Source organism: Tenrec ecaudatus, chromosome 14, assembly GCF_050624435.1.
Source record: "Tenrec ecaudatus isolate mTenEca1 chromosome 14, mTenEca1.hap1, whole genome shotgun sequence".
NCBI lineage: Eukaryota > Metazoa > Chordata > Mammalia > Afrosoricida > Tenrecidae > Tenrec > Tenrec ecaudatus.
Window position 1 is genome coordinate 74,392,427 of NC_134543.1, and position 27,253 is coordinate 74,419,679.

General features: G+C 37.1%; 1 protein-coding gene across 3 annotated transcripts in view; it reads left to right on the forward strand.

Annotated features, from left to right (window-relative positions):
• Positions 1-27,253, forward strand: part of HEATR5A (HEAT repeat containing 5A) — a 164,296-nt gene that overhangs the window by 80,078 nt on the left and 56,965 nt on the right. For 2 of the 3 annotated variants that reach the window (XM_075531220.1, XM_075531221.1), the window contains exons 17-23: positions 15-120; positions 6,970-7,160; positions 9,401-9,560; positions 16,054-16,243; positions 17,965-18,134; positions 19,908-19,934; positions 22,017-22,155. In XM_075531220.1, coding sequence (XP_075387335.1) covers positions 15-120; positions 6,970-7,160; positions 9,401-9,560; positions 16,054-16,243; positions 17,965-18,134; positions 19,908-19,934; positions 22,017-22,155 — 983 coding nt within the window. The remainder of the gene's footprint in view (positions 1-14; positions 121-6,969; positions 7,161-9,400; positions 9,561-16,053; positions 16,244-17,964; positions 18,135-19,907; positions 19,935-22,016; positions 22,156-27,253) is intronic. The other variant, XM_075531222.1, reaches the window with a different exon arrangement.

Sequence of the window (27,253 nt, forward strand, 5' to 3'; positions counted from 1 at the left end):
GCTTCTCACTGTAGGCTTCTTATATTGGAACAGCTGGTGGACAGTCTAAAGCACACAAAAGGAGCTCGTCAGCAAGTCATGCAGTTACATATTATTTCTTCATTTTGTAGGTTTTTGAAGGTAATTCTGTTTTTTAAATATTATGCTGTTTGCTTGATTGTGCATATGTGGCCAATTATTGAGATAAGAATATGATAAAGAGTAGTACTCGTCCACCACCATTTTTCTAAAATCTGGTGATGAAACTATCTTAGGATTTGGAACTCACTTTTACCTTTTCTCCTTGTAAAACTTTTTTTAAAAATCATTTTATTGGGGGCTCATACAGCTCTTATCACAATCCATACATCCATCCATTGTGTCAAGCACATTTGTACATTTGTTGCCATCATCATTTTCATAACATTTTCTTTCTACTTGAGCTCTTGGTATCAGTTCCTTGTTTTTTTGCCTCTCTCCCCACCCTCTGTCCCACATGAACCCTTGATAATTTATAAATGATTATTTTTTCATGTCTTTTACTGACTGATGTCTCCCTTCACCTACTTTTTTGTTGTATGTCCCCCATGGAGGGGGTTATTTGTAGATCATTGTGATCGGTTCCTCCTCCCCACCCCCCACCTTACCTTTACCCTCCTCCATGTAAAACTTGTTAGACAGAAATCAAACGTATATTCTTGACATTGAGTTATGTATTAACCTATTGAGCCTGATATTCTAGACCAGTGGTTCTCAACCTTCCTAATGCCATGATCCTTTAATACAGTTTAAATTTTCCCTCCCTCCCCCACACCTCCTCCCTCACAAACCCTTGAGAATTTATAAATTATTATTACTGTGGTCATTACAGTTTTTAATAGAAAATCCAAAGAATGCTATTTTGTAATTTTTGGAAATATTTATAGAATTATATTGGAATATAGTCACACTCATTCATTTATACATGTCTGTGATTGCTTTGACAACACAGTGACAGAATTGAATTTACAGGCCATCTGACTCACCCACAAAGCCTAAAATATTTATTGTTTTACCCTCTACACAATTTTTTGACCCCAGCTTGATAGTAGTAATTCTCACAGGGTAGAATTCGGTATAAATGCAAATTCCTAGCTTCCTCCACTTTACTGCCTAAAGAAACCACCACTTCCAAAGCAGAATTTCTTTCTTTTTAAAGCATTGTTGGAAATAGTTGGGAGGAAATTTAAATGGACTTAAAATTAGACCTTGCCATCATTTAAATAAATTACTATATAAGGCTTATATTTCTTACAATATTCAGATCCTCAGATTGTGTTTTGCATGGGTTACCCTTCTTACCTTTACTCAGTAGACACTGTACTAGGGAATTTTGTGAAATATAATTAATATTCCTGAGACTTTACTGAATATCACTAGTGACTATTTCTCAAATTCCTAATGGCTAAAAAAGAAAACAGAAAAAGCTAAAAAAAATCAAATGAGCTGGAGTTCAAACAAAAAATTTTGTTGCCATAAACTTTTTCACTCAGTCCAATTAATACCTAAATTGAAATTTATATCTATACAAGAGGGCTTCAGAATGTTCAATGAAAAAAGTGGGATTTTAAAGATAATGTAATTTTCACATGAATTCTTTGTTACCCTTTATATTTCACATATTTATTTCCATTTGATCTAATGGCAATTCCCTTAGAAAATTGGTTAGGTTTCATACTTTAATAGTTTTGCTATCAGTGATTTAATTTAATTAAATACTACTTATAAGCTCACAATATGATTCTCATTTTGTTATAAGTACCTTGAAATTTCTGCACAAAATTTTGTTTTCATACTTGATTTGTGTGATTATTCTCTTGGTCTACTTTGATTATTATTTTAGTTGGCTTGGTTTTTAAAAAATCTTTTTATTAGGGGCTCATACAACTCATCACAATCCACACATACATCAATTGTGTAAAGTACCTTTGTACATTCATTGCCCTCATCATTCTCAAAATATTTGCTCTCTACTGAAGCCCCTGGTGTCAGGTCCTCATTTTTCCCCTCCCTCTCTTCCCCCCTCAATCATGAATGCTTGATAATTTATAAATTATTTTTTTTTACATATCTTGCCCTGTCTGATGTCCCCTTCACCCACTTCTCTCTTGTCCGTCCCCCAGGGAGGAAGTCACCTGTAGATCCTTGTAATTGGTTCCCCATTTCCAACCCACCCTCCCTCTCCGTTCCCAGTATCGCCACTCACACCACTGGTCCTGAAGGGATCATCCTCTCTGGATTTCCCGTGTTTCTGGTTCCTATCTGTACCAGTGTACATCCTCTAGTCTATCCAGATTTGCAAGGTAGAATTGGGATCATGATAGTGTATGGGGGAGAAAGTATTTAGGAACTAGAGGAAAGTTGTATTTTTCATCGTTGCTACATCGCACCCTGTCTGGCTCGTCTCCTCCCCAAGACCCCTCTGCAAGGGGATGTCCAGTGGCCTACAAATGGGCTTTGGGTCTCCACTCTGCACTCCCCCCTCATTCACTACTAGGATTTTTTAAACTTCATTTTTAATTCCTACATAAGAGCATTTTTAGATCACATTATTGGGATAACTGTATTGTGACATTTTTTTGTTACAAGGTGGATTTAGCGATGATAATCCTAATGAAGGAGTGCTTCTGGTTTAGAGGGTTACGTGTTAGTAGTCAGTGTGAACCTACCAGGCTCTCTATGGAAGAAAGATGGCAACAAATGCACAAATGTGCTTGACACTATGGGTGTATGGATGCATTGTGATAGGAGTTGTATCAGCCCCCAATAAAATGATTTTTTTTAAAAAGAATTCTACCTTGCAAGTCTGGGTAGAGCAGAGGATGTACACTGGTGCAGACAGGAGCTGGAGGCACAGGGAATCCAGGGCCAATGATACCTTCAGGACCGGGGTGTGAAGGGTGATACGTGTAGGGTAGAGGGTGAGTGGGCTGGAAAGAGGGAACTGATTACAAGGATCTACATGTGACCTCCTCCCTTGGGGACGGACAACAGAAAAGGGGGTGATGGGAGATGCTGGACATGGCAAGATTTGACAAAATAATAATTTATAAATTATCAAGGGCTCATGAGGGAGTGGGGAGCAGAGGGAGGGGAAAAAGAGGATTTGATGCAAAGGGCTTAAGTGGAGTGCAAATACTTTGAAAATGCTGAGGGCAAATAATGTACAGTTGTGCTTTACACAATTGATGTATGTGTGGATTGTGATAAGAGTTGTATGAGTCCCTAATAAAATGTTAAAAAAAAAAAAGATTTACAACCTTGGAAACTGCCCTATAGGGTCACTGTGAGTCAGATTGATTCCCTGACAATGAGTTTTTTTAACTTTGAAACTTTGGACCTAAGTAGAAAATCAGTTATTCTTAATATTAATACTAGATTTAAGTATGAATACAGTTTTGCCTTTGCTTGTTTGAGAATGGTATCACATCTCTGAAAAGTGGACTAGACTTTACTACTTCCCCTCCTTCTTAAAACGAAACTAGTGCATTACAAGTTGGGCTGCTAACTACAGGTCAGCAAATCAAAACCCCCAGCACTCCCCGGGAAAAAGATGAGCTATTTGCTGCCATAAGGATTTACAGTCTTGGAATCCCTAAAAGGCAGTTCTACTGGAATCCCTACATGGTCAATGACAGAGTCTGGGTTTTGTATTCCTTTATAAAGCAAATAAAATAATCATGAATAGAAAAAAGAGAGAAAATCAGTTCTTTTACTAGCTGTGATCTTGTCACCATTTTGGTCATGTCCCAAATGCTAAAGAGTTACTACAAATAACAACTTTTGGACACAAAATTATTCTTCAAAAATTCATTTCCCCCCCAAAAATCATAGAGTTGGTGATCAGTACGTACCTCTGTAATATTTAACCTTTCAAAGCCTTGCTGTCATTCACAGTGCATTTGTAAAGGGAATTACTGCAGATGTAGTTAGGTTAAATTTTTACCCTGTGTATCATTTGAACTTCCATTTGACCCATTTTTTATCTCTTCTAGTTTTTCATACTTTATGCTTTTCGGTTGAGTTTTTTCCTTTTTACTTTATTGTTGTTTTCTTGCTTTTTGTTTTTCTGTGTATGAAATCCACGATAGGTAGATCTATAGAGACAGTAACTGGATCAATGGTTTCTTGGGGGTATGGCTGGCAGGGGAAGTTGGGGAAGATGTGAGCTAATAAGAATGGGTACAAAAAGAAGAAAATACTCTAAAATTCATTGTTGTGATGGTTGTACAACTTTTGTTAATATTATTTATTTATTGTATGATATGTGACCTATATACTAGGAAACTTTAAAGTGTTTAATCATCTGAGCCTCAAAAACAGTCTATCTATATCTATATGAAAAAAGGCTAGTAAGGAATCAGTGAAAAAGAACTTCAGACCTCTTAGGTTGATGAGCTTATCTATAATTAGCTTTTTATTGTTTTTCTTTAAGGATTTTTTTGGGGTAAAAAATGAAAAGTGAAAATCTAGAAGTAAGCATGTGGCTTGGCATGAATTCAAAAACTGAAAAATCTATAAAGAAAATAAGGAAACCCAACTTGAAAATAAACAGCTTTTAAAATTAATTAAAATGATTGGTTTCTGCGTGTTCTTCGTCCCAATGTTATCTTTGTTATTGGTAAAATAAATTAGTATTAGCATCATTGCATTTATGGCTTATCATTTTTAAGTGGGATATGATAGGCTTTAGTGATTATTTAATTTAAATTTTTTTTATAAATCATTTTATTGGAGCTCATACAACTCTTATCACAATCTATACATCAATTGAGTAAAGCACCCTTATGCATTCGTTCCCCTCATCATTCTCAAAATTCACCTTCTACTTGGGTTCCTGGAATCAGCTCATTTTCCTTTTTTCCCTCACCCTCCTTCCCTGCTCCCCCCTCCTTCATGAACCCTTAATAATTTATAAATTATTATTTTATCTTATCTTACACTGCCCGGCGTCTCCTTTCACCCACTTTCCTGCTGCCCATCCCCCAGAGAGGAGGCCATATGTAGATACCCGAGATCGGTTCCCAGTTTCTACACCCCCTTCCCTGCCGATATCACCACTCTCACCATTGGTCCTGAGGGGTTCATCTGTCCTAGATTCCCTGTGTTTCCCGATCCCAACTGTACCACTGTGCATCCTCTCATCTAACCAGGTTTGCAAGGTAGAGTTGGGATCATGATAGTTCGGTGGGGGGGGGGGAGGAGCATTTAAGATCTAGAGGAAGGTTGTGAGTTTCATTATTGCTTCACTGAAGCCTGAGTGACTCATCTCCTCCCCACTACCCCTCTGCAAGGGATGTCTAGTTGTATACAGATGGGCATTGGGTCCCCATCATGCACTCCCCTCATTCACTATGATATGATTTTTCCCCCTCTTTGTTGCTTGAAACCTGGTTCCCTGGGCCCTTCATAGTCACACATGTTGGTGTGCTGCTTCCATGTGGGCTTTGTTGCTTTTGGGCTAGATGGCCGCTTGTTTACTTTCAAGCCTTTAACACCCCAGACGCTATATCTCTAGAAAGCTGGGCACCATCAGCCTTCTTCACCACACTTACTTATGCACATATTCATCTTCAGCATTTATGTGTGGAAGGTGATCACACAATGATGGTTTTTGTTCTTTGCTGTCTGCTGCCTGATCCCATCAAACCTTGTGTTCACTTACACTTGTGTGCTTCTTTGTGGGCTTTGTTGCTTCTGAGCTAGATGGCCGCTTGTTTGCCTTCAAGCCCTTAGGACCCCATACGCTATGTCTTTTTGATAGACGGGCACCATCAGCTTTCTTCACCACGTTTGCTTATGCACACGTCTGTCTTCAGCGATCATGTCGGGAAAGTGGGCATCATGGAATGACGGTTTAACTGAGCAAGGTGCTATTGTATTGAGGGAGTGTGCATGAGTAGACCCAATGTCCACCTGCTACCCTACTACTGAACCTATAAATATATGCACATAGGTCTATTTCCCCCATAATCATAAATATATTTACATATGTACATGTCTGTATTTAGGCTTCTCTGTATGCCCTTTACCTCCTACTCCTTTCTTCTATTTCCTTACACTTTCCTCCTGTTCCACTACCATGTTCAGCCTTCATTCTGGTTTCAGTAATTCCTCTCAGTTACCTTGCCCTTGGTCACTCCCCACCAGTCTTCCCGTCCCCTCCCTCCTCTGGTTTTGAACCACTTGTTCCCTTGTCCCTGTGTTGGCCAGCACCTCCTCCCTTCCCCTACCTCCCACACTCTCATGTCCCTCCTGAACCGTTGGTCCTGTTATTTTCTTCTCACATTTTTTGTCCAGCCTGTCTTATCTAGGTGGACCTGCAAATATAGTAATATGTACATAAAAATGCAGATGGCTTTGATAGCACCAAAGCGGCACATAAGAACATGGTGTCAACAGCAGAAACACCGACATGCTAACAAACAAAAAAGCCACTGACATACAAAATTTAATAGAAGAGGAAAAAAAAAAGAAAAAAAACAAAAAGACAGCCCAAAAAAACCCAAAAACCAGTTAGTAGTTCGAGGTGTGTTTGTTGACCTCTAGGAGTTTTCTGGACCAGTCTGATGGGGTGCCACATCCTGGCCACAAAGTCCATCTTTTACACTCCCTTGGGACCTCCTTGCTCTGCTTCCCCCGCCGCTCCATTGCACACCCCCAGTGTTTTGCCTCAGTGTGGTGGGGTCAGCATTTAATTTAAATCTTAATGTGTTTCTGAATATATTTTTATATAGTACCATGATAATTGATTGCTATGTTGGTTGTCTACTCATTTAAAATATAATTCAACGTACTTTAGCGAGCAGGGGGGATCAAACTATATTTGTAATTCAATGTGGATTTTTTTTTAAGTAGTAAAGTATGAGCACAATTGACTCCAGAATACACATTGCAAATTAGATAGGAACATTTCTTTTGTGAATTTTTGTTCTTATTCCCATATTTTAGTATGCGGCTGGCTCCAAAGGAAGTTTAATTCCAGAAGACATCAGAAGACCTGCTCTAGCGTTATTGCTGGGAGGCCTAGAAAACCCCAACCCTTTGTTGAGATGTGCTGCTGCAGAAGCATGGGCTAGATTAGCCCAAGTGATTGATGATGGAGCATTCACTGCTGGATTAGCCCAAGTTAGCTTTGACAAGTAAGTGAACTTCTTATTTAATAATTAATGGCCATATATCAAACTAGGTATCATTTCCTAGTGTGTTGAATTTAGTGATATCTTCATTCCAAAATTTAACTTAGAAAAGAAAAATTGACAAATGTGTACACTTTAAAATAAAGAAAAACCTGTTTAGTTGGCTAGTCTTAGAACATAAAAATATCATTGCTTCAGTTTCAGTTTTGAGATAATAAAAAATATCTAAATAAGTGTTAAAATTGACCGTCATTGGAATGATAAGGTATTTACAGGGATTTATTATGTAAAATTATAGCTAGATAATAAAAAACAGTCTGTTGACTATGGATCTAGAAACATAAATTGTATTTTCATTTCTTCCACTATCACCATAGCCTTAGTTGATTTATTCAGTTCTCCTAGCATAAGTTTCCTCTATTCCAAATAGGATATTGTTTATATTGCCCTGCCTCTAAAAAAGCATACCGTATATACTCGAGTATAACCCAACGTGAATATCAGCCTAGGCACCTAATTTTACCACAAAAACTGCATTTAAAATGTGGTGAATGATGCTCACCTTCCCGAAACGATCGCTGAAGACAAAGGGGGTGCATTAGCAAATGTGGTGAAGAAAGCTGATGGTGTCTGGCTATCAAAATATAGCATCTGGGGTCTTAAAGGATTAAGGTAAACAAGAGGCCATCTAGCTCAGAAGCAACAAAGTCCACATGGAAGAAGCACGCCAGCCTGTGTGATCACAGGTGTCAAAGGGATCGGGTATCAGGCATCAAAGGAAAAAAAAACCCATAGCATTGAGAATGAGGGGCAGTGCGGAGTGGGAACCCAAAGCCCATTTGTAGACAACTGGACATACCCTTACAGAAGGGTCGCGCGGAGGAGAGGAGCCAGTCAGAGGGCAGGATGACAAGGTGAAGCATACAACTTTCTTCTAGTTCTTAAATGCTTCCTCCCCCAACTATCATGATCCAATTCTACCTTACAAATCCGGCTAGACCAGAAGATGTACACTAGTACAGATAGGAACTGGAAACTGGGAATCCAGTGCAAATGTTCCCTTCAGGACCAGTGATGACAGTGGCGATACCGGGAGGGTGGGGTAGCAAGGGGGAACTAATTATAAGGATCTACATATAACCCCCTCCCTAGGGGATGGACAACAGAAAAGTGGGTAAAGGGAGACCTCAGATAGTGTAAGACATGACAAAATAATAATAATTTATAAATTATGAAGGGTTCATGAGGGAGTGGGTTGCGGGGAAAGAAGAGAAAAAATGAGCTGATACCAAGGGCTCAAGTAGAAAGCAAATGTTTTGAGAATGATGCACAAATGTACAAATGTGCTTTACATAATGGATAGATGGTATGGATTGTAATAAGAGTTGTATGAGCCCCCAATAAAAATGATTATTTTTTAAATGTGCTCAAAACTCAACTTATACAGAAGTATATACGGTAAATATAAACACAGTATAGCTGTGTTAGCCGTAGTGTTTGCAGCCTACTGAATTTGTGATTCTGATGTGGTTAAAAGCTTGACATTTGAGTCAGAGTGACTTGGTTCAAATCCCAAATCTATCATTTCATAGTAGTGAAAGTTACCTTTTGTTTTGCTTTCCTCATTTTTACAGGGAGTTTGATAATAGGAAGAACCACCTGGTGGGGTATTTGGGAGGATTAAGGAAGTACTACTTATAAAGCATTTAAATTTGTGCTCTATGCATAGAGAACTTCTCATAAATCTTATCTTCTTGTGATTTGATTTTATAATCAGATTCTTCAGTGAAATTCTCTTTGTATGTAATTCACATATCCAAGCAATATGGTAATTTTTAATGTTGAATAATGATAGACTTATAATAATGTTTGCCTTATAAACAGTTTTTATATGCATATTTGAAAGTTTATATATATATTGAAGCTGTTCATACTGAAATGTTAAAATGCCAAATGTTTTGCTTTTGAATGTTATTACCGTGTAATTCACATATCATAAAATTGATTAATCATATTAAAGAGTAGACAGTCATCACCACAATCAATTTTAGAGCATTCTCTTCTTTTAAATGTATTTTTCTTTTCAAAATACCTTTCAGGTTATTTCAAAATTTGTCATATAATAGAAAATATAAGTCAGAGTTTTGCAGTTATTTGTACAAAAAGTGTTTCTTAAATGACAATATACATGCATTAGTTTTTATTCCATAGATTGTTACTTGTTTTTATTTCCATAATTATAGATTGAAATCAGCAAGGGATGTTGTTACAAGAACAGGGCATTCATTGGCTTTGGGATCCCTCTATAGATATTTAGGAGGAATAAATTCTTCTCAACACTTGAATTCTTGTGTTGGAATACTTTATACTTTGTCTCAGGATAATACTTCTCCTGATATGCAGGTAAGTACTTCAGGTGATACCTTCCTTGAAATTTATTATTTGTAGATGATGTGAATTATGATTTTTATTAAGTTTTTCATAAATGTTTTCCCTCTATACTAAATGTCAAAGCTATTAACACTGGTGGATTGTTTCTTTAAAACAATTTATTTTTGGCATGTTTGGGAATCTATAAGGCAGAACCTATTCAGATGCAGCAATTTTTCCAGGTACAGTTCAGTGATAGTTTTCCTTCTTTGAGTTATAAAGCCATTCTGACCCATTTCTTCCTAGTTAGTCTTCCCACTTTAACAGAAACTCAGTGCCCTCTAAGGTTCCTGTCTCATCTTTTGGGTTGCTATTTACCAATTTGATCTCATCATTTAAAAAATCATTATGTTTAAGGGAGATATTATTTAATAATTAAGCTAAACTATTGTTTTAAGAATTTGGGGGTGTTTTGGTTTAAGATTTTTTAAAAATAGTTTATTTTCTCTTTTTTCTTTTTTAAAAATCTTTTTATTGGGCCTCATAAGGCTCTTATCACAATCTGTACATACATCAATTGAGCAAAGCACCCTTATATATTCATTGCACTCGTCATTCTCATAATTCTCCTTCCACTTGGGTTCCTGGAATCAGCTCGGTTTCCCTTTTTTTCCCCCGTCCCCCTCCCTCCCTAATCCCACCCATGGTCCTTTGATAGTTTATAAATAATTATTATATCTTACCTTATACTCCCCAGCATCTCCCCTCACCCGCCTCCCCATTGCCCATCTCCCAGAGAGGAGGTTACACATAGATCTCCGAGATCAGTTCTCCCTTTCACACCCCCTTCCCTCCTGGTGTTGCCACTCCCACCGCTGGTGTGGAGGGGTTCATCTGTCCTAGATTCCCTGTGTTTCCAGATCCCTACTGCACCGCTGTACATCCTCTGGTATAACCAGGTCCGCAAGGTAGAATTGCGGTCATGATAATTGGGGGGGGGAGGAAGCGTTCAGGAAATAGAGGAAGGTTTTGAGTTTCATTGTTGCTACACTGAACCCTGAGTGACTCATCTCCTCCCCACTACCCCTCTGGAAGGGATGTCCAGCTGTCTACAGATGGGCATTGGGTCCCCATCATGTACTCCCCCTCTTTCACGGTGATATGATTCTCACCACCACCCCACCTTGGTTTAAGATTTTTAAATTCTCTTAAGACAATAGTTTTAGAAGTTCATCCAGCCACCAGGACTCCAGAAACTGTAGAGTCCATGTAAATTTGAAATTATTTTCTATATTCCTCTTTTGATCAATATTCTTTTATGAAATCTTTTGATCATATGTTCAGTAAGGGTGGCCGGGCACCATTTGACCCATCTGAATGCATGACAAAGGAGACAATTGTTCACAGAAGCAATTAGCCACACATTCCATGTTTTCCTCCTATTCCTGATTCTCCTTTCTTTGTTGCTCCAGGCAAATAGAAACCAAGGATTATCTCTTAGAGGGCCACTTGCAAGCTTTAACAGCTCCATGTACAGCTCAGTGACCTAGGAGATAGAATAGGCATTCAATGTGCTATTAGGCCAGTTACTGGGATGTCTCATGAAACCAAGGCCCTAAATCCCCAAACCGAGGAACCAAATCTGATGAGGTGTTTGATTGTTTATAAGCAACTTCAATAGCTACTCTCTTCTTTTTCATTCTTGTGAACATATTTTATCACATAATTTTTGTCTATTTAACTTTTTTACAGGTGTTTAGCTTCTTGACAGCAATTACATTGTTGAGCTGTGTAACTCTCCTTTGACCAGGGTGACTTTTCCCTCTCTGTCAACCGAACCTCAGACCTCCCAAAGCAATAATCCTCTTCCCTTGCCACTAATAACCCTTAGTCTCAATGCATTTGTCTTTTTTGCAATAGTTGTGCTTAATGATAGACTTCTTCCAGTCTTTGTAATGCCATAGAGCTCCACTCATGTATCAGGACATTATTTCTCATATGTTAAATAGTGTTCCACTTTATGTATGTACTACATTTTGTTTAACCATTTTTTATGGGCACTTATTTTGTTTCCACCATTTGGCTGTTTTGATTGGTATGACCTCTGCTTTCAAGACATTTAGTATGAATGGAATTTCTAGATTGTCAGAGTAAACCATTCTCTAACAATCAAGGGATCCATAGGCGCAATTGTACGGCAATAATATGTAAAGGTTAGAGTAAAGTCATAGAAGATAGGAGAGATAGGAAAGAGAATAAAATAAAGGAGTCAGACACATTTCATGGTAGCATGCTCACCTCTGGGATGGCCATGACCTCAGCAGCCAGGTCTGCTTAGAGAGCTTCTTTACTGTCTTGGGATATTTATAGGTAGCCATAAGACATGCATATTTAGTAATTATATATGTTGCAAGGTGGGTGTTAACCACAGTAAAGTCCCTGAGCTCACAGGTGAGGAAACCTCATACCAACATAGGGGGAAGGCATGAGGGGAGAGGGATGCCAAGGCCAAAGGAGTTAATAAAAATGCCTGCTTCTATAGGGAGATATAATCAACAATGTGCTCACTTTAAGGCGGCATAACTGTTAACTTTATCTCAAACTTACCTAAGTGGTGGCTTTCCTACCATGGAATACTAGCTTTCCAGATTCCCTCTGTTATAAGTTAGGGAATATAGTCCTAGTCATATTTCCCTTTGTTAGTTTTCCACACTAGGTCATATGGTAGTTCTATTTTTAGTTTTTTGGTGGAACCACCAAACTTTTCCACAATTACTGTACCTTTTGCATTCACACTATCAGTGGAAAAGGGTCCCAATTTCCCCTCATCCTGGCCAGCACTTGTTATTTTCTGGGATTTTTTGTTTGTTTGCATTTTTTACATGTTTGTTTTACATTTTAGCCTTCTCTGCGATGACTAATAATGTTAGCTTGTTTTTCATGTGTTTGGTAGCTATTTGTGTGTCCTCTTTTGTGAAATTTTGGTGGACTTTTAAAATTCAATTCTGTCTTCATCTCAACTCTGCTTCTAAAGTCAGTTTAAGCCTCTATTTTTTTTCTGAAAATGAATCCTCCTTCCATCTTAATAACTGCTTCTACTATTTTGTAGAGCAGAACTTGTACAAGTACAAATGTCACACTTACAAGCAGTCATACTTACCCTTTAATATTAGTAAAGTTAATCCCACTCTGAAACAACTGAACCAAAACCTATTTACAGTACATTCTTCACCCAGTCACCGTCATTGCTGTATGTGTGCTTTTAAATTATTGAAAAGACTTTAATCTGTTCCTTGCATTAAAGTAAGACTACGTAACTTAGAACCATATGCACATGGTCTGACTTATCTACAAATTCAGTTTAAAGACACACTTGGAGCTGCCTATATTATTTTTTCTGTGTTAATACATTTAATCCTCACAGTAACCCAAGTTACATATTTCCATTATACAGACAGACAAAAGGGAGTTGAAGAAATGAAGTCACATGCTCCAAGGTGAAAAGCTAATCATGAAATCATATTAAGAACATTCGTAATAAATAGACTCTAAATCCTACATTCTTAACCACTTTACCTAACATGTTTGTCAGTGAAATCTTTGTCCTTCTGATACCTTAAATTGTTGTTTCTCCTGTCCCTTTACTCCCTTATCTCTTCTCTGTTCTTCTTGTGTGTTCTTATATATTATATTAGCATCTTAATAAGTTACCCTGTTTTTCAGTGTTTTCTTTCTACCTCTCCCTAAATGTAAGGCCAAATTGTTTTCCTAAAAGATTTTAGTCTTGCCAGCTTCCTTACTGAAAAGCTGGAACTGCTTGTTGAATCAACTTCTTATTCAAGTCCCATCACTTGACCCAGGAACCTCCTGTTATTGCCCCAAGGTACTGATTTTTCTTACATATGATCTGTCTACGTTCTTCCCACGTGTGCCTTTCTCATAGATGCACTGTTTTTCCTAATGCTTTACTCCCTTTCTGTTTTTCTCCACCAGTTCATATTCTTTAGTATCGTGAGGTCCAGTTTAACCACTTCCTCTTCAGACTTCATTTCTAGCTCAATGTCAGCTTTTTTCTCTGAAATACCATAGTTATAACAGTCTCCGATTTCATCTAAACCAAAACCAAACCCATTGCCAACAATTCAATAATGCACTCAGTGACCCAAATAGGATTTCCAAGGCTGTAAGTCTTTATGGGAGCAAACAGCCTTCTCTTCCTCTTACATAGCAGCTGATGGGTTTGAACTGCCAACCTTGAACAGGGCTGCTCATCTGAAATTGACTTATGAGTTTTCTCATTCTTCTTTAAGGATGTTTACTCTATTCCTCTTCTTCCACTAGAAGTCTATTATGAATATGCATAGATTTATGTTGTGCATTTATTGATTAAGTGCACTTTCCTTTGGCTTCCAGTATCATCAAATCTGAATTAATCATTTTATTTCTCAACTACAGAGAAGAGCTAACTTTGGGAGCATAAAAAGTACTGTAAACTTATTTATGATCCATGTATAAAGAGATAAAGCTTAGATTCAGTTCATTTCTGAAAAAGTGATTTTCCCCCTAGTTATATTTGTTATGGAAAGTTCAAACTTAAACAGTGTACATTAAGCCTATTGTACCAGTCGTTCAGTTTAATTTGGTGTATATACATGTACAGTGTCTCTTTATTTGTGGGTTTCTTAGCCCTTAAGAATTTGCCTTTACCCTCAGATTTCCTGTAGCTTCCAAAGCAACCCTTGCAGCGCTTTCCCGGACTATCTAGGATGTGTGCTGATAGAGCCGCCAACATATTCCAGCACCTGATACAAAGGCAGGTCACGGTTTGCTGATGGGTGGCACAGTGATTAAGTGCTTGGCCCCTCAGCTGAAGGCTGTGGTTTGAGCCCACCAGCTGCTCCATAGGAGACAGGTGCTCCAGTAAAGATATACAGTCTAGCAAGCCCAGTGGGGCACTTCTTCCTGCCTATAGGGTTGCTATGAGTCAGAATTGACACTGGCAACTTTGATTTTGTTTATTGAACATAGCTAACTCTACATGGCCAGTCTTATCCTATCTAAATCGGGTGTTGTCAAAGTTATTATATAAAGGCCAAAATGGTGATATTTTATTGTAATGCAATATATATAATAAAATTTGCCATTTTTAGCCATTTTAATCATTCATTGACATTGTATAATTACATATACACGTTTGCAACCATCAGTAGTGTCAAAAACTGTTTTGTCGATCCAAACAGTCCCTTAGCACCCATTGAGCAATACCTTTCAGATAGTAAATTATCTACACATGGTAAATCATAGCGTATGTATCACAACTACTTAGTCTGTCTGCCATTGTAGCAGGAAAACAACCATAGACGAATGGATATAAATCAGCACGTCTGTGTTCCGATAAAACTTTATTTACAAAACAAAGATCTCACGGTATAAAATATGTAAAAATACACATACACATGAGGGCTTTAAAAAGTTTTTGGACAAATGGAATTTTAAGAAAAGATAATAGGATTCTTTTTCACAAACTTTTTAAGACCCTGTCTGTGTGTATATGTTTATGGCCTTAATCAAGAAACAAGACATTACCAGTAACCCGAAAGGCTCCAGGTCCTCTTTTCTCATTACTTCCTGCCCCACTAAGGAGAACCACTATCCAAATTTGCAGCAGGACAGTTTGGGCTGTTTTTATACTTTATATGAATGGAACTCCATATTATGTACTCTTTTGTGCATGACTTGAAATTAAAGTTTTGTTGTTGTTGTTTACATATAAGCAATAAACTGGATTGAGCCTGAACTGTTAGCTAAAAATCTAAATATTATCTTAGAATTCTTAATGCTATCTAAATATTACTCAAAATTAGATAATTTTTTGTTTTGTTTTTTTTTACATCTTACATCTCTTATCACAAACCATACACTCATCCATTGCGTCAAGCACATTTGTATCTATGTTGCCATCACCATTTTCAAAGCATTTTCTTTCTACTTGAGCCGTTGATATCAGTTCCTCATTTTCCCCTCACCCTACCTCATCCTCATGAACCCTTGATAAATTATTATAGATTATTATTATTTTCATGTCTTACATCGTCCTTTGTCACCCCTTACCCACTTTTCTGTTGTTCACTCCCCTGGGAGGGAGTTATATGTCGATCCTTGTGATCGATTCCCCTTCTCTCCCCCTACCTTCCCCTTATCCTCCAGGTCTCTCTACTCTCCTTGTTGGCCCTGAGGGCTTTATCTATCCTCAATGCCCTGTGGTGAGGGCTCTATCTGTAGCAGTGTACGTGCTCTGGTCTAGTCCGATTTAGAAATCAGACAGTTGTTACTGAGTTGTATTTTATTGGACAGCAAAAGAAAAACTTATTAAATCCACTTTAACTGCATAATTTTCTCCATTTCTCTTTAGCACATACATACTTATCCCTTATTTTATTACTTCAGCAAAAATAACAATAATAATGTATTTTATATTTGTTAATGCTATGGTGGCATTTTAAATTATTTTTTGTTCTCTTCGCAGACCTGGGCACTGCACTCTCTGTCATTGATAATTGATTCTGCTGGTCCACTCTATTATGTGCATGTGGAGTCTACCCTTTCCCTTATAATAATGTTGTTGTTAAATGTGCCCCCGACTCATGCTGAGGTTCACCAAAGTCTTGGTCGCTGCTTGAATGCCCTTATTACTACATTGGGTCCAGAGCTACAAGGTATTTATAGCTGTTTTTTTGTGGTGTCTTATGTTTAAAATACAAACCCCAAAGTACTTTATACATTACTATTTTACAGCCCTCCTTGCTTCATTATGACATGTATTAATCTGGTAGGCTTGGCTCTGCTGCTATGAATGAACATTATTGGAAGATTAGCTTCATCACCAACCCCCATAGTTTGTGTAAACAGTGTCCAGTCTCTTAAAAGTTTAATCTGTACAACTCAATAATTCATGTATTATGGTTCATAGATGGCCTTTACTCATTTAACTTCCTTTTTTCAATAATATTTTAAAGTCTATACCATTGACTAAGCTAATGACACTATCAGTGCATGGTGGATACATGTGGATCGCCTTGCTAACATGCAGAATGTATTGGAAAGTGGATTGTTACTGATGCATTTGGGTTAAAATTTAGCACCCTATCATTTGATCTTCTTTATGATCCATTTAAATTTGTTTGCGTTTTTAATATTTCCTGCTTTCAATTGAAATTTTTATCTTTTGTTATTCTTGTTAGTTTTGTTTATTTTTATTTCTATGTATATGAAATTCAAGTTAGGTAAATCTATAGAAGTACTGAAAAATGGTCCCTTGTGGGTGTGGCAAGTGAGGTTGGGGGAAAAGGAGAGCTAGTAATGATGGGTTCAAGACTGAAGATAATGTTCTAAAACTGTACAACTATATGCAACTTTTCTTGATGTGATTGAACTGTTGAATTGTATGATATGTTCATTATATGGCAATAAAACGGCTAGGGAGAAAAAAGAATACATACATAAAAATTCATTCTGTGCTATTACTAGAACCACATGCTTCTTAATGAGGTGAAGTGAAGCAGAATGGCTTATTCAGACATATAGGGGGGATGTTGAGGGAAATGTTGGCCCTAAATGATGATATAAGAGAACACAGAAGCTTGGAAACTTATTTTCAGAGCCACTAATTAGGTGACCTTGGAAATACCCTTTTATACTTCCTCTACAAAAGGAGGGACTTTTTAAAAGATTTTGTGGTTGGCATATGATAATTACTTAGTATGTTATGTTAAACGATTGTATACGTGTAATGTAGTATATTTTTCTCTTATTACCATACCTGTAATGATTATATACTTACAAGTCCGACAGTTCTTTCCCTAAAGAATTAAAATGGCAAACATGAGTAAAGAAGTTTAAAGTATGCCAAGTTCCTTTTAAGAAATAATTGATAAGCCCCCAAATACAAATATTCCTATCTCCAAATTATAGAGTATGCAATTTCAACACATGAAAGTAGCTCACAAAGAATTTAAGCAGGGCTGAGTTTATTATATGGGATCATGCAGTGTTTTGTTGTGTTCTGCACACTGACTCGGTAGCACCTAACAAATAAACAAGCTTATTAGCAATATCTAATTCCGCTTTTCATTGAAATTTGATATAATCTTCAAATAGCTGTGTTTCTCTTTGTCTAATGACTTACAGTGAAGTAAGTGTTTAAAATTAAGAATAATGGAGTCTACGAATGTCAACTAGACTAAGATATTTTACTTTATTCTTTTATAACTCAAAATAGTTCCATGTCCAGTACACCTTTGGTAAAACACCAAAGACTAGTACGTTCTGGAAAGGAACCAGAGTATATATTCTTAAGCTTAAAATTGAAAATAAAATTTAAAACTTAGTTATCATAATTTATAGGACAATTATCAAAAGCTTTTTGCTTTTATTTTAGGCAACAGTAATTCACTTTCTACCCTAAGAACTTCCTGCCTCTTGGGTTGTGCAGTGATGCAAGATAACCCAGACTGCCTTGTTCAAGCTCAAGCCATCTCTTGCCTTCAACAGCTTCACATGTTTGCCCCACGACATGTCAACTTATCTAGCCTAGTCAGATGCCTTTGTGTGAGTACGAAACTGTTCAACATCATTTTCATTTAAATTTACACTTATTCTAATACTCATTTTAATTATTCTCCTGACTGCACAAGATTATATGTGATAGAGAGAGAGAGAGATTGATTTACCCTTCCCCCGAGCTCTAGTTTCTTGGTGGGAAGGGGTAGGAAACTTTCATCCAATCACTTCTTATAAATCTCCCATGTATTTATTTATTTATTTGTCTTCTATCAATGGTGAACTAAGCACTTAGTATTTGGATAAGTATAATAAGTAATCTTACTTATTTTGATAGTTATATTAGGTCTCTTTTAAAAGGTGGCTGACATTTCATTTTGTATTGTATTGGGTCACAAATGTATTGAACAAAAGAAAAGAGTTTTACCTTTACCCTACCTCTCAAGGTCTTCCCACAGGAATCTTACTCTTTATATAAAAAACCAATTGCTGAAAAATTTTCCATTTAAATTTGCATGTTGACATAGCATTTGCTCTTCATTTAAACATACTGGTATTTCTAATATTTTTCTTTAATTTTAGTATAAATTTTCTAATGTATCTTTAAATTTTCTCCTTTAAGTGGTACATAGGTGCATTTGTTAAATAAAATGTACTGAGGAATGAAGATCAGCACTGGCTGCTAACTCATGATGAATAAGACCTGGTCTCAAAAAGAACAAAGCTGTGTTCAGATTTTTTTTGCGGGTTCTATCCAGAGCAATTGACAAAATATGAGTAACAGTTATAATTACTACTCCTGTTACTCATAATATTTTAATTGTTGGATTAGCTTTTCTTCATTCAGAAATCATATATTCAAATCATCCTAATAGTCTTATTTTGGCAGTAAGGCTTCTATTGTAACTTTATTAGATTGGATTTATTACATTATTTCTCATAATAAAAGGAACTATAATAATATTGTTGGGTAAACATTGGACTTCTAACCACAAGGTCAATGGTTCAAACCCACCAATCATTTAGAAGGAGTACGACGAAGCAGGTATCTACCTGTTCCTTTAAACATTTACAGCCTCAGAAACTCTGTATACCGTCATTGAGTCAGAATCAACCTGTTCGTTTTGGACATACAGTAAACAAATTGCTTTTGCTTTCCTATTTAACAGCTTTTTGACCAGCTTTCCTTTCTCTGGAGAATTCAATAATTAAGCTTAAAGTCCTCATACTCATTGAAGCCCTTCAAATATTCAGAACACGTTTCACCATAAGGAAGAAATCTTACTTAGAAAAGTTACTCTTCTAACTGCATGCTATTTAACTTCCACTCTGAACTTGGCCTTAGGTACTAGAAATTCTGAGTACCCTCAGTTTTAAAGCGTGGCCTGCCAACCTGAAGAATCTATAATTAACTTTGGGATGAGGTAAACTATTGACTTTGTCCCCTGCTGGACACCCGTTCGTGTGACTGCAACTCAGGACACTCCCCACACTCAGTTCTACTTGATCTGGGTTATTCTAAAACTGAGGCTAAATCAGATTTCAGAGGGAAACCTAATTACACAAATGTACACACTTTATTATTGTGTAGTTTTTCTTTGGAGTTCTTGAAATGACTATTTTCAAGATCTTAGTTCAACTCAATTTTGTAAGTTAAAAAATAAAGTATTTATGGTATGTTTTCTAGCTGAAGCGAAGCCAATTTGTGTAATAGCTCTACCAACATTTATACTCGAATGCTTAGCTGACTGTTGTCAAAGTCGTCCTAGTAGTTATCTTTTTGGTTTTGTCATGACCAGTCTGTCATTTGTTTTTGTGCAGGAGATCTTGTTGGATAATTCTGTGTTGGTAGGTCCCCGACCCTCGATTCCTTTTTTGTTGTTGAGGTTTGCAGTGTTGTTTCATTTTCTTCTGTTTTTTAATTATTGGTTGGTTTGTAGATGTTCTTGTTTTCCTCTGCATCATTTTGTTAAACTAACCATTAATGCAAAATCCAGTATGTGTAGCATGTTAACATAGTGTTTATTTAATAGCAGTAAGCAAATCCTAACCTCAGCTGGTGCATGCTCTCCTTGCACTAATTTTGCTGTTTGATTTAATGTTTTCATTTCAGAAAAGAATTGACAGTTCAGTTTACTTTAAGTACTTTATCTTGCCTGCTTTGTTTTTGTTTGTTTGTTGTTGTTTTGCCTCAACCTATTCTCTTCCTCTTTCCCAATATAAATGCTGAGGAATGATGTGGTTATATTAAGCCATCCATTTTACTTTTGGGGGCTGCATTTGATCTTTTTTCAACCAAATGAAAGAATATTGTTAAGCATGCTTTTTCTGGAAGACTATTTAACCAGCTTGAATAAATGATACATCTGCCTTGCATTACTTGTTTGCAAATCCCCATTTAAAATAACTAATAGAGTCATTGACTTTAAAAACAATTATCTTGCAGAGTGCCTTTTTTTTCCCATTGGTGTTAGATGCAGTATTAATCTTGGGCACGAATAAACAATTTTTTTAATATTTTAACTTCTCTGAAATGACATTGCCTTGAACCTCTTTTGTTAAGGGCTTTGTTCTTTCTTGAGTTATGGTAACAGCTAATGGGTGTAGTAGAACACACATGCAAAGCAATGCCCATTCATACATTTCCCTGATAATATAAATCACAGACTCTTTTGTTTTATGATGAAATTTAGAATTTGTTCTCCTTGCACATATTGCTTCTTATATTAAACTAGCGTCTACCACACATCTCTTTACTCTCTCAGAATTTAGGAAATTGCCCTTTACAACAAATCAACAACTTCAGTCCTATCGTGACCACATACACCAAAGATCATAAGGAAGAATTCTGACATTCTCAAAGTTTGCTCTGAAAATTACTATCAAAGGATACTTGTTGATTATTGAATACCACACCAAAACAATTCCTTCATAGCTATAACACAAATATTGAAAACTCTAGGCTTGATCCCACCGAAAGATTTGTATCTAAACCTTTGATTGCTCATTTGAAGTCTGTTATCAGTTTGATCATTTTATCAAATAGGTACAACCTATTAAGGTTCACGTAGCTTAAATACATGTATGTAAAAACATAATGAGCCTGCCATTTTGTGCAGAAATATTCCATATCTCAAAGAAGTAATTACAGTACATATGTACATACATGTATCTACTATATGTACATATATATAATTTACTGTTATAAAATGCTTTCTGTGTTTCCTTGACATTTACTTATTTGACATGTCATCTGAATAAAATAATATTGATAGAGATTAAATTAATAATAATTCAGGTGTATTACCAATTACTATTTTCCATAAATTATACTAAATACTTTGCATATTACCTTGTTTTATTTTCACACCAGCCTATTACATAAAGGGCTAATTTCCATTTCATGAATGAAGAAGTTAAGGCACAGACAGGTTAAATAACTTGCCAGAGGTCATACAGCTACTTCAGTGTTGAATCTAGAACACAAATTGAGACCATTTGAATTCAAAGCCTCTATTTTAGCCAAAATACTGTATTGCCTATATAGTTTTGAATACACTCTACTTAGAGATGCATAAAATTGTTATAATACTGCTGAATAGCACACATAAACTGCAGACGAAATCTTTCATGCTTGTTACTTTTACTCTTATAAATTCTGTGTTGTCTAACACCAAAGAGGCTCCTTGCTTGTTTTTTATATATAAATAAATATTGCATAACCGAATACATGCATAACTCTTTAAGCTATTTCTAAGTTATGAAATCATAAATTCTAAATTTATAGAATCGTTGTAAGAAATTTCTGTGTGCTTCATATCTTGCATTCTGATATGAAGGATAAGGAAGGGGTCCAGTGAAAATTATCTTTTTAAACTTAGTGTCATCCAGGACTTTAGATATTTTATTTCCCCAAATGATCTTTTTCAGGTGAATCTCTGTAGTCCCTACTTGCTACTGAGAAGAGCAGTGCTGGCTTGTTTGCGTCAGCTTGTTCAGAGAGAGGCAGCTGAGGTTTCAGAACATGCTGGTTTGCTTGCTAAAGATAATAAAGAGGAGCTGATTCCAGGTAATTCTTTGTACTAAAATTGTATCCAGTTCAACTCATTGTATTCTTATATTTGGGGGATGGGGTGGGGGGTAGGTATAAAAGTTTAATATTTAAATATCTCAAACTCATTGCAATTATTATTCCAACCAATGATGTTACTTGTTGATTTAAAGCAATGGTCCTAAAACTAAAGTCCTAGAACCAGCAATGTTTACATCACCAGCAATATCTAACAGGAAGCCATTAGAAAAGCAAATTATTTAGCCCCATCCCAAATCTATTGTATCAGAAATCTGGGGATAATCTTAGTAATCTGTGTTCTGTGTTTTTACCATCCTTCCAGGTGATGTTAATGAATACTAAAGTTTGATAACCATTGGTTTAGTTATAGAACAAGTTTTCTCCGTAACAGGCAATTGAAAAATGTATCTAATCCTTCTGTAGTTTATCATATATGCCTACCTCTTTTAAAATTTCATCTTATAAACTTTAGCATAGATGTTCGCCTCAAAATAAGGGTACTCGATGTATAAGCGCACAAAACACTGCCTAGTGCTGCACCATCCTCCCAGTTGTTATGTATGAGCCCACTGTTACCGCCACTGTGTCAATCCAGATCCTTGAAGGTTTTCCTCTTTTTCTTCTGACCCTCAACTTTACCAAACACAATGCCCTTTTCCACGAGCTAGTCAGTCCTTCCTGATAACATGTCCAGAGTATGAGATGACGTGTCAAAACTCCATCTCACATCCTAAGAGTATTCTGCCTGTACTTCTTTCAAGACATCTCTCGTTCTTTTGGCAGTCCCTGGTAATTTCTATATTCTTCATGCCTCACCCTCACCCTCAATATTCAAATGCATCAATTCTTCTCCTTATTAATTGACCCTCTGTCACATGGCTGGGGTCAGGTGTCCCTTTGCACTCCAATACTGACATCTTTGTTTTTTAACACTTTAAAGAGGTCTTTTTGCATCATATTTGCTCAATATAGTACATTCTAGTTTTTATTTCTTGACTGTTGCCTCCATGGATGTTGATTCAAGTAAAAAAAATCCATGTTAGCTTACTATTTTCTTAATTTATTATAATGTTGCATTTTTATTTAAATATGTAGTTCTTCATTTTAAAAGTGATATAAGAAACCCTGGCAAGCATACAAATTCAAATAAACTGTTAGTCTATAAATAATAGTATTAATATATTTTAATAATACTAATATACTTGTGTATTTATAGTTTCTAGACGTCTGGCATACTCTTAGAAGGTCACAGACTTCGTAAAGCTTTTATGCCCTATTCTTTATGATTTTATTATGAAATTGACACTGTTGCCACTTAAGTTATTCAGCATTGCTGGACTGACACACCATTACTGTACATTGCCTCGTGTATAAGCCAAGTTTTCAAGCACATTTTTTATGCAGTTTTTGTGGTAAGATTAGGTGCCTCAGCTGATAGTGGGGTCAGCTTATACTTGAGTATATACAGTAATTTTCAAACATGTTACAGAAATCATTTAAAAATTATTATGTTGTTACTTAGTGTGTGGTCTTCACCCCAAGAAGAAGAGAGATTTTCTATACACAGGTGTCCAGAGATCGAAAAACTGACCTAGACCCTATCTGAGATGTTATTTTATTTGTGTTAGGTCTCACAGACAGGGAAATAGGACTGCTTTTTCCAGCAAGCACCAGAAAGAGGAGTTAGTTTGGGAGATCCTCTTTATAGTTTGAATTAAGTGAACTACAGGAACAATTTACCTTCTTACCACCATGATGCTACCATACCTGAAACTCCCCAAACTCATCTAAGGGGGAGGGTTCAGGGAGTATTAACAGTGCTTCTGGCTGAGCGGAGGCACCCTAGCTGTCGCGGATGGAAGAGGATCCTTCAGATTGGTGGAAGTACACCTGGGCAGGCCTGCTTAGCTACAGCAGCCATTTTTCTAGCATTACCTCATGTCCCTGTACATCATTAATGCCTGTACTTTCTAAACCATTGATATCAAGCTCATTCTGACTTATGTGACTCCATAGGACAAAGTAAAGGTGTCCCCTAGGGTTTCCAACGTCGTATATGTTATGGAAGCAGAGTGCCACATCATTCTCTTATGGGGTAGCTAGTGGGTTCAAACCAACGACTAAGTTAGCAATGAGCTCTTCAACCAGTATACTACCAGGGTTCCTTGGACATACCTTAGTCAGAGAAAGAGTAACATTCCAACTATGTGAGATATTCTCCCCAAAGTGACTGTCAGTTATACTTTACACTTCAATTATCTAAATCGGTTGTTTTATATTAATGAGTTTGGAGATTAAGAAGCTCAGAGTGAGCTTCACACAAGGGTAGCCTGCAGATTTTGAATCACCAGCAGCATACAGGAAGAAGGAAGAAGTGAAGTGCCTGGTTTGAGTATTATTATATCTGGGATGTCCTCATAAGAGGTTGAAATTTGTGAACATCATTAGAGCTGATCCAGATGGGACAAAAATAGAGTATCCCAGTTGCTGTCAGTGTCCTAAGGACCAAAGAAAATTACCAAGATCCAGGAATCACTGACATTCAACAATGTGGCTGTAAAGTTCACCTGGGAGGAATGGCATTTCCTAAACCTTGCTCAGAAGACCCTATATCAGGATGTGATGTTGGAGAACTATCGAAACCTGGTTTCCATTGCACCTTTCCCAATGTCTGGCGGATCCAATTCCAGCAGGAAACACTGGTGATGGAAATACCAGAGACAGTGCAGAGATGGCATGAAGATCGAAGTTTCCATTCCAGATCTTATCCAGGGCCTGATTGAAAATCTCAACACACTGCTGGAGCATCTTCTTCCAAGGTGGCTTTGTCTTGAGTCAGACTAGCTGCCCTGGCTGTAAGCTAGGAATGTATACAGGGCTGAGGGCCAGGACCTTAATCCAGCACCTGGACCTCCATTGGACTGAGCTTCCTGTGAACATGGTGTCTGAGTGTCTCCTGAAAGTCATGAGATCAGTAAAGCGAAGTTGTATTAAAATGTTGAGGAAAAAAAAAGTTTGTGGAAAAATATAACTAAAAGATAATGGAGTTTTTAAAAGAATGGGATAGCTCACGTCACTAGAATATTACTTCTAGTAACATACTAGGGTCATTGAATCAGTCCTATGAATAAAATAATAGTAAAGTGATATCTTCCCTATCCATCTGTCATAGTTACCCAGTGCTGCTATAACAGAAATACCACAAGGAATTGGCTTTGACAAATAGGAATTCAGTCTCTTGCAGTCTAGGAGGCAACAAGTCCGAATTCAGAGTACTGGCTTTAGAGGAAGACTTTTTCTGGCTCTGGAGGAAGGTTCTTGTCTCCTTTCAATATCTGTAGACCCAGTATTCCTAGAAATCTCCATATGTCCTGGTTTGAGTTTTCTCTTGAGCATAGGAGGTTCTCAGTGCCTATTCCTATTCTCACATAAATTTCCTCTAAGTCTTTTGTGACTCCTTACCTCCACCTCCCAACCAGCTGTAGAACTAATACCCACATTGCATTGGCTAGTCTGTCTCTTTAACCTCCCCTAATTGGGAACATTCTTATTTTGAACTTTAAAAGGTAAATCCTCTTTTAAAATAGTCTAGTAGTTGTATTATAAAATTTTACAATATCCCCCCCCCCCCCCACTGGCTGCTCTGAAAAGCCATCTTTGCATTGTTCCCGGGCTCCACTGCCCGCAGCCACCTCCGCAGCCGCCTCCTCCGCTGCCGCCGCGGACTCAGGCAGCTCCCTGGCCAGAGTCCCCAAACTTGCGCTCTCTTTGTCATCCGCTGTACCGGATCACCAGCGTGCCCCACCATGTCAGACGCGGCCGTGGACACCAGCTCCGAGATCACCACCAAGGACTTAAAGGGGAAGAAGGAGGTTGTGGAGGAGGCAGAAAATGGGAGGGAGGCCCCCCCCCCCCGCTAACGGGAATGCTAATGAGGAAAATGGGGAACAGGAGGCTGACCACAAGGTAAATGAAGAAGAGGAAGAAGGTGATGGTGAAGAAGAGGATGAGGAGGCTGAGGCAGCTACAGGCAAACGGGCAGCTGAAGATGATGAGGATGACGATGTGGATACCAAGAAGCAGAAGACTGACGAGGACGACTAGACAGCAGAAGGAAAAGTTCAACTTACAACAAAACAAAAACACAAAGGCCACCGTGACCTATTCACCCTCCACTTCCTGTCTCAGAATCTAAACGTGGTCACCTTCGAGTAAGGGTCCCGCCCCACCCACCTCGGGCTGCGCCACTGCAGACACGCGCTCACCACCACCCCACCAAAACGACACCGTGAATTTGCAACAGGGGAGGCAAAAATAACCAAAACTTCCCGGGCCCTGCTTTTTTTCTTAAAAGTACTTTAAAAAGGAAAATTTGTTTGTATTTTTTATTTACATTTTATATTTTTGTACATATTGTTAGGGGTCAGACATTTTTAATGATCTCAGATTACCAAGCCAGCCTTTGGAGCGTTCTCTGTCCTACGTCTGACTCTACTTGTGGTGTGACCATGTTCATTATCTCAAAGGAGAAAAAAAACTTGTAAAAAAAAGCAAAAACAACAACCAAAAAATACTCTTATTCCGAGCATTCTAGTAACTGTTTTTGTACTTAGCTGTACTATAAGTAGTTGGTTTGTATGAGATAGTTAAAAAGGCCAAAGATAAAAGGTTTCTTCTTTTTTTTCCTTTGTCTATGAAGTTGCTGTTTATTTTATTTTTATTTTTTGGCCTGTTTGACATATGTGTGAAGCAATGTTGTCCAACAATAAACCGGAATTTTATTTTGCTGAGTTCTAAAAAAAAATATTTTACAATATCAAACTTAAATCGTCAAGAGAAAATTCATTTGTTCTTTTCACATTTTTTGAATTAAATAATTTCTAGATCAAGACATATCTTATTACTTGGTTTAAGAATATTGGATAGTGATTCAGCTTCAGCAGTTTTAAGTTTCACATTAACTTAGTTGTGCTGACACTGTTCTTCAAATAATCTTTTTTTAAACCGTTGTATTGGGAGTTAAGACAGATATCTTATTTCATAGTTCAATCACATAATCTTTTTTTTTTTAGTTTCCTCATATGCCAACAAATTT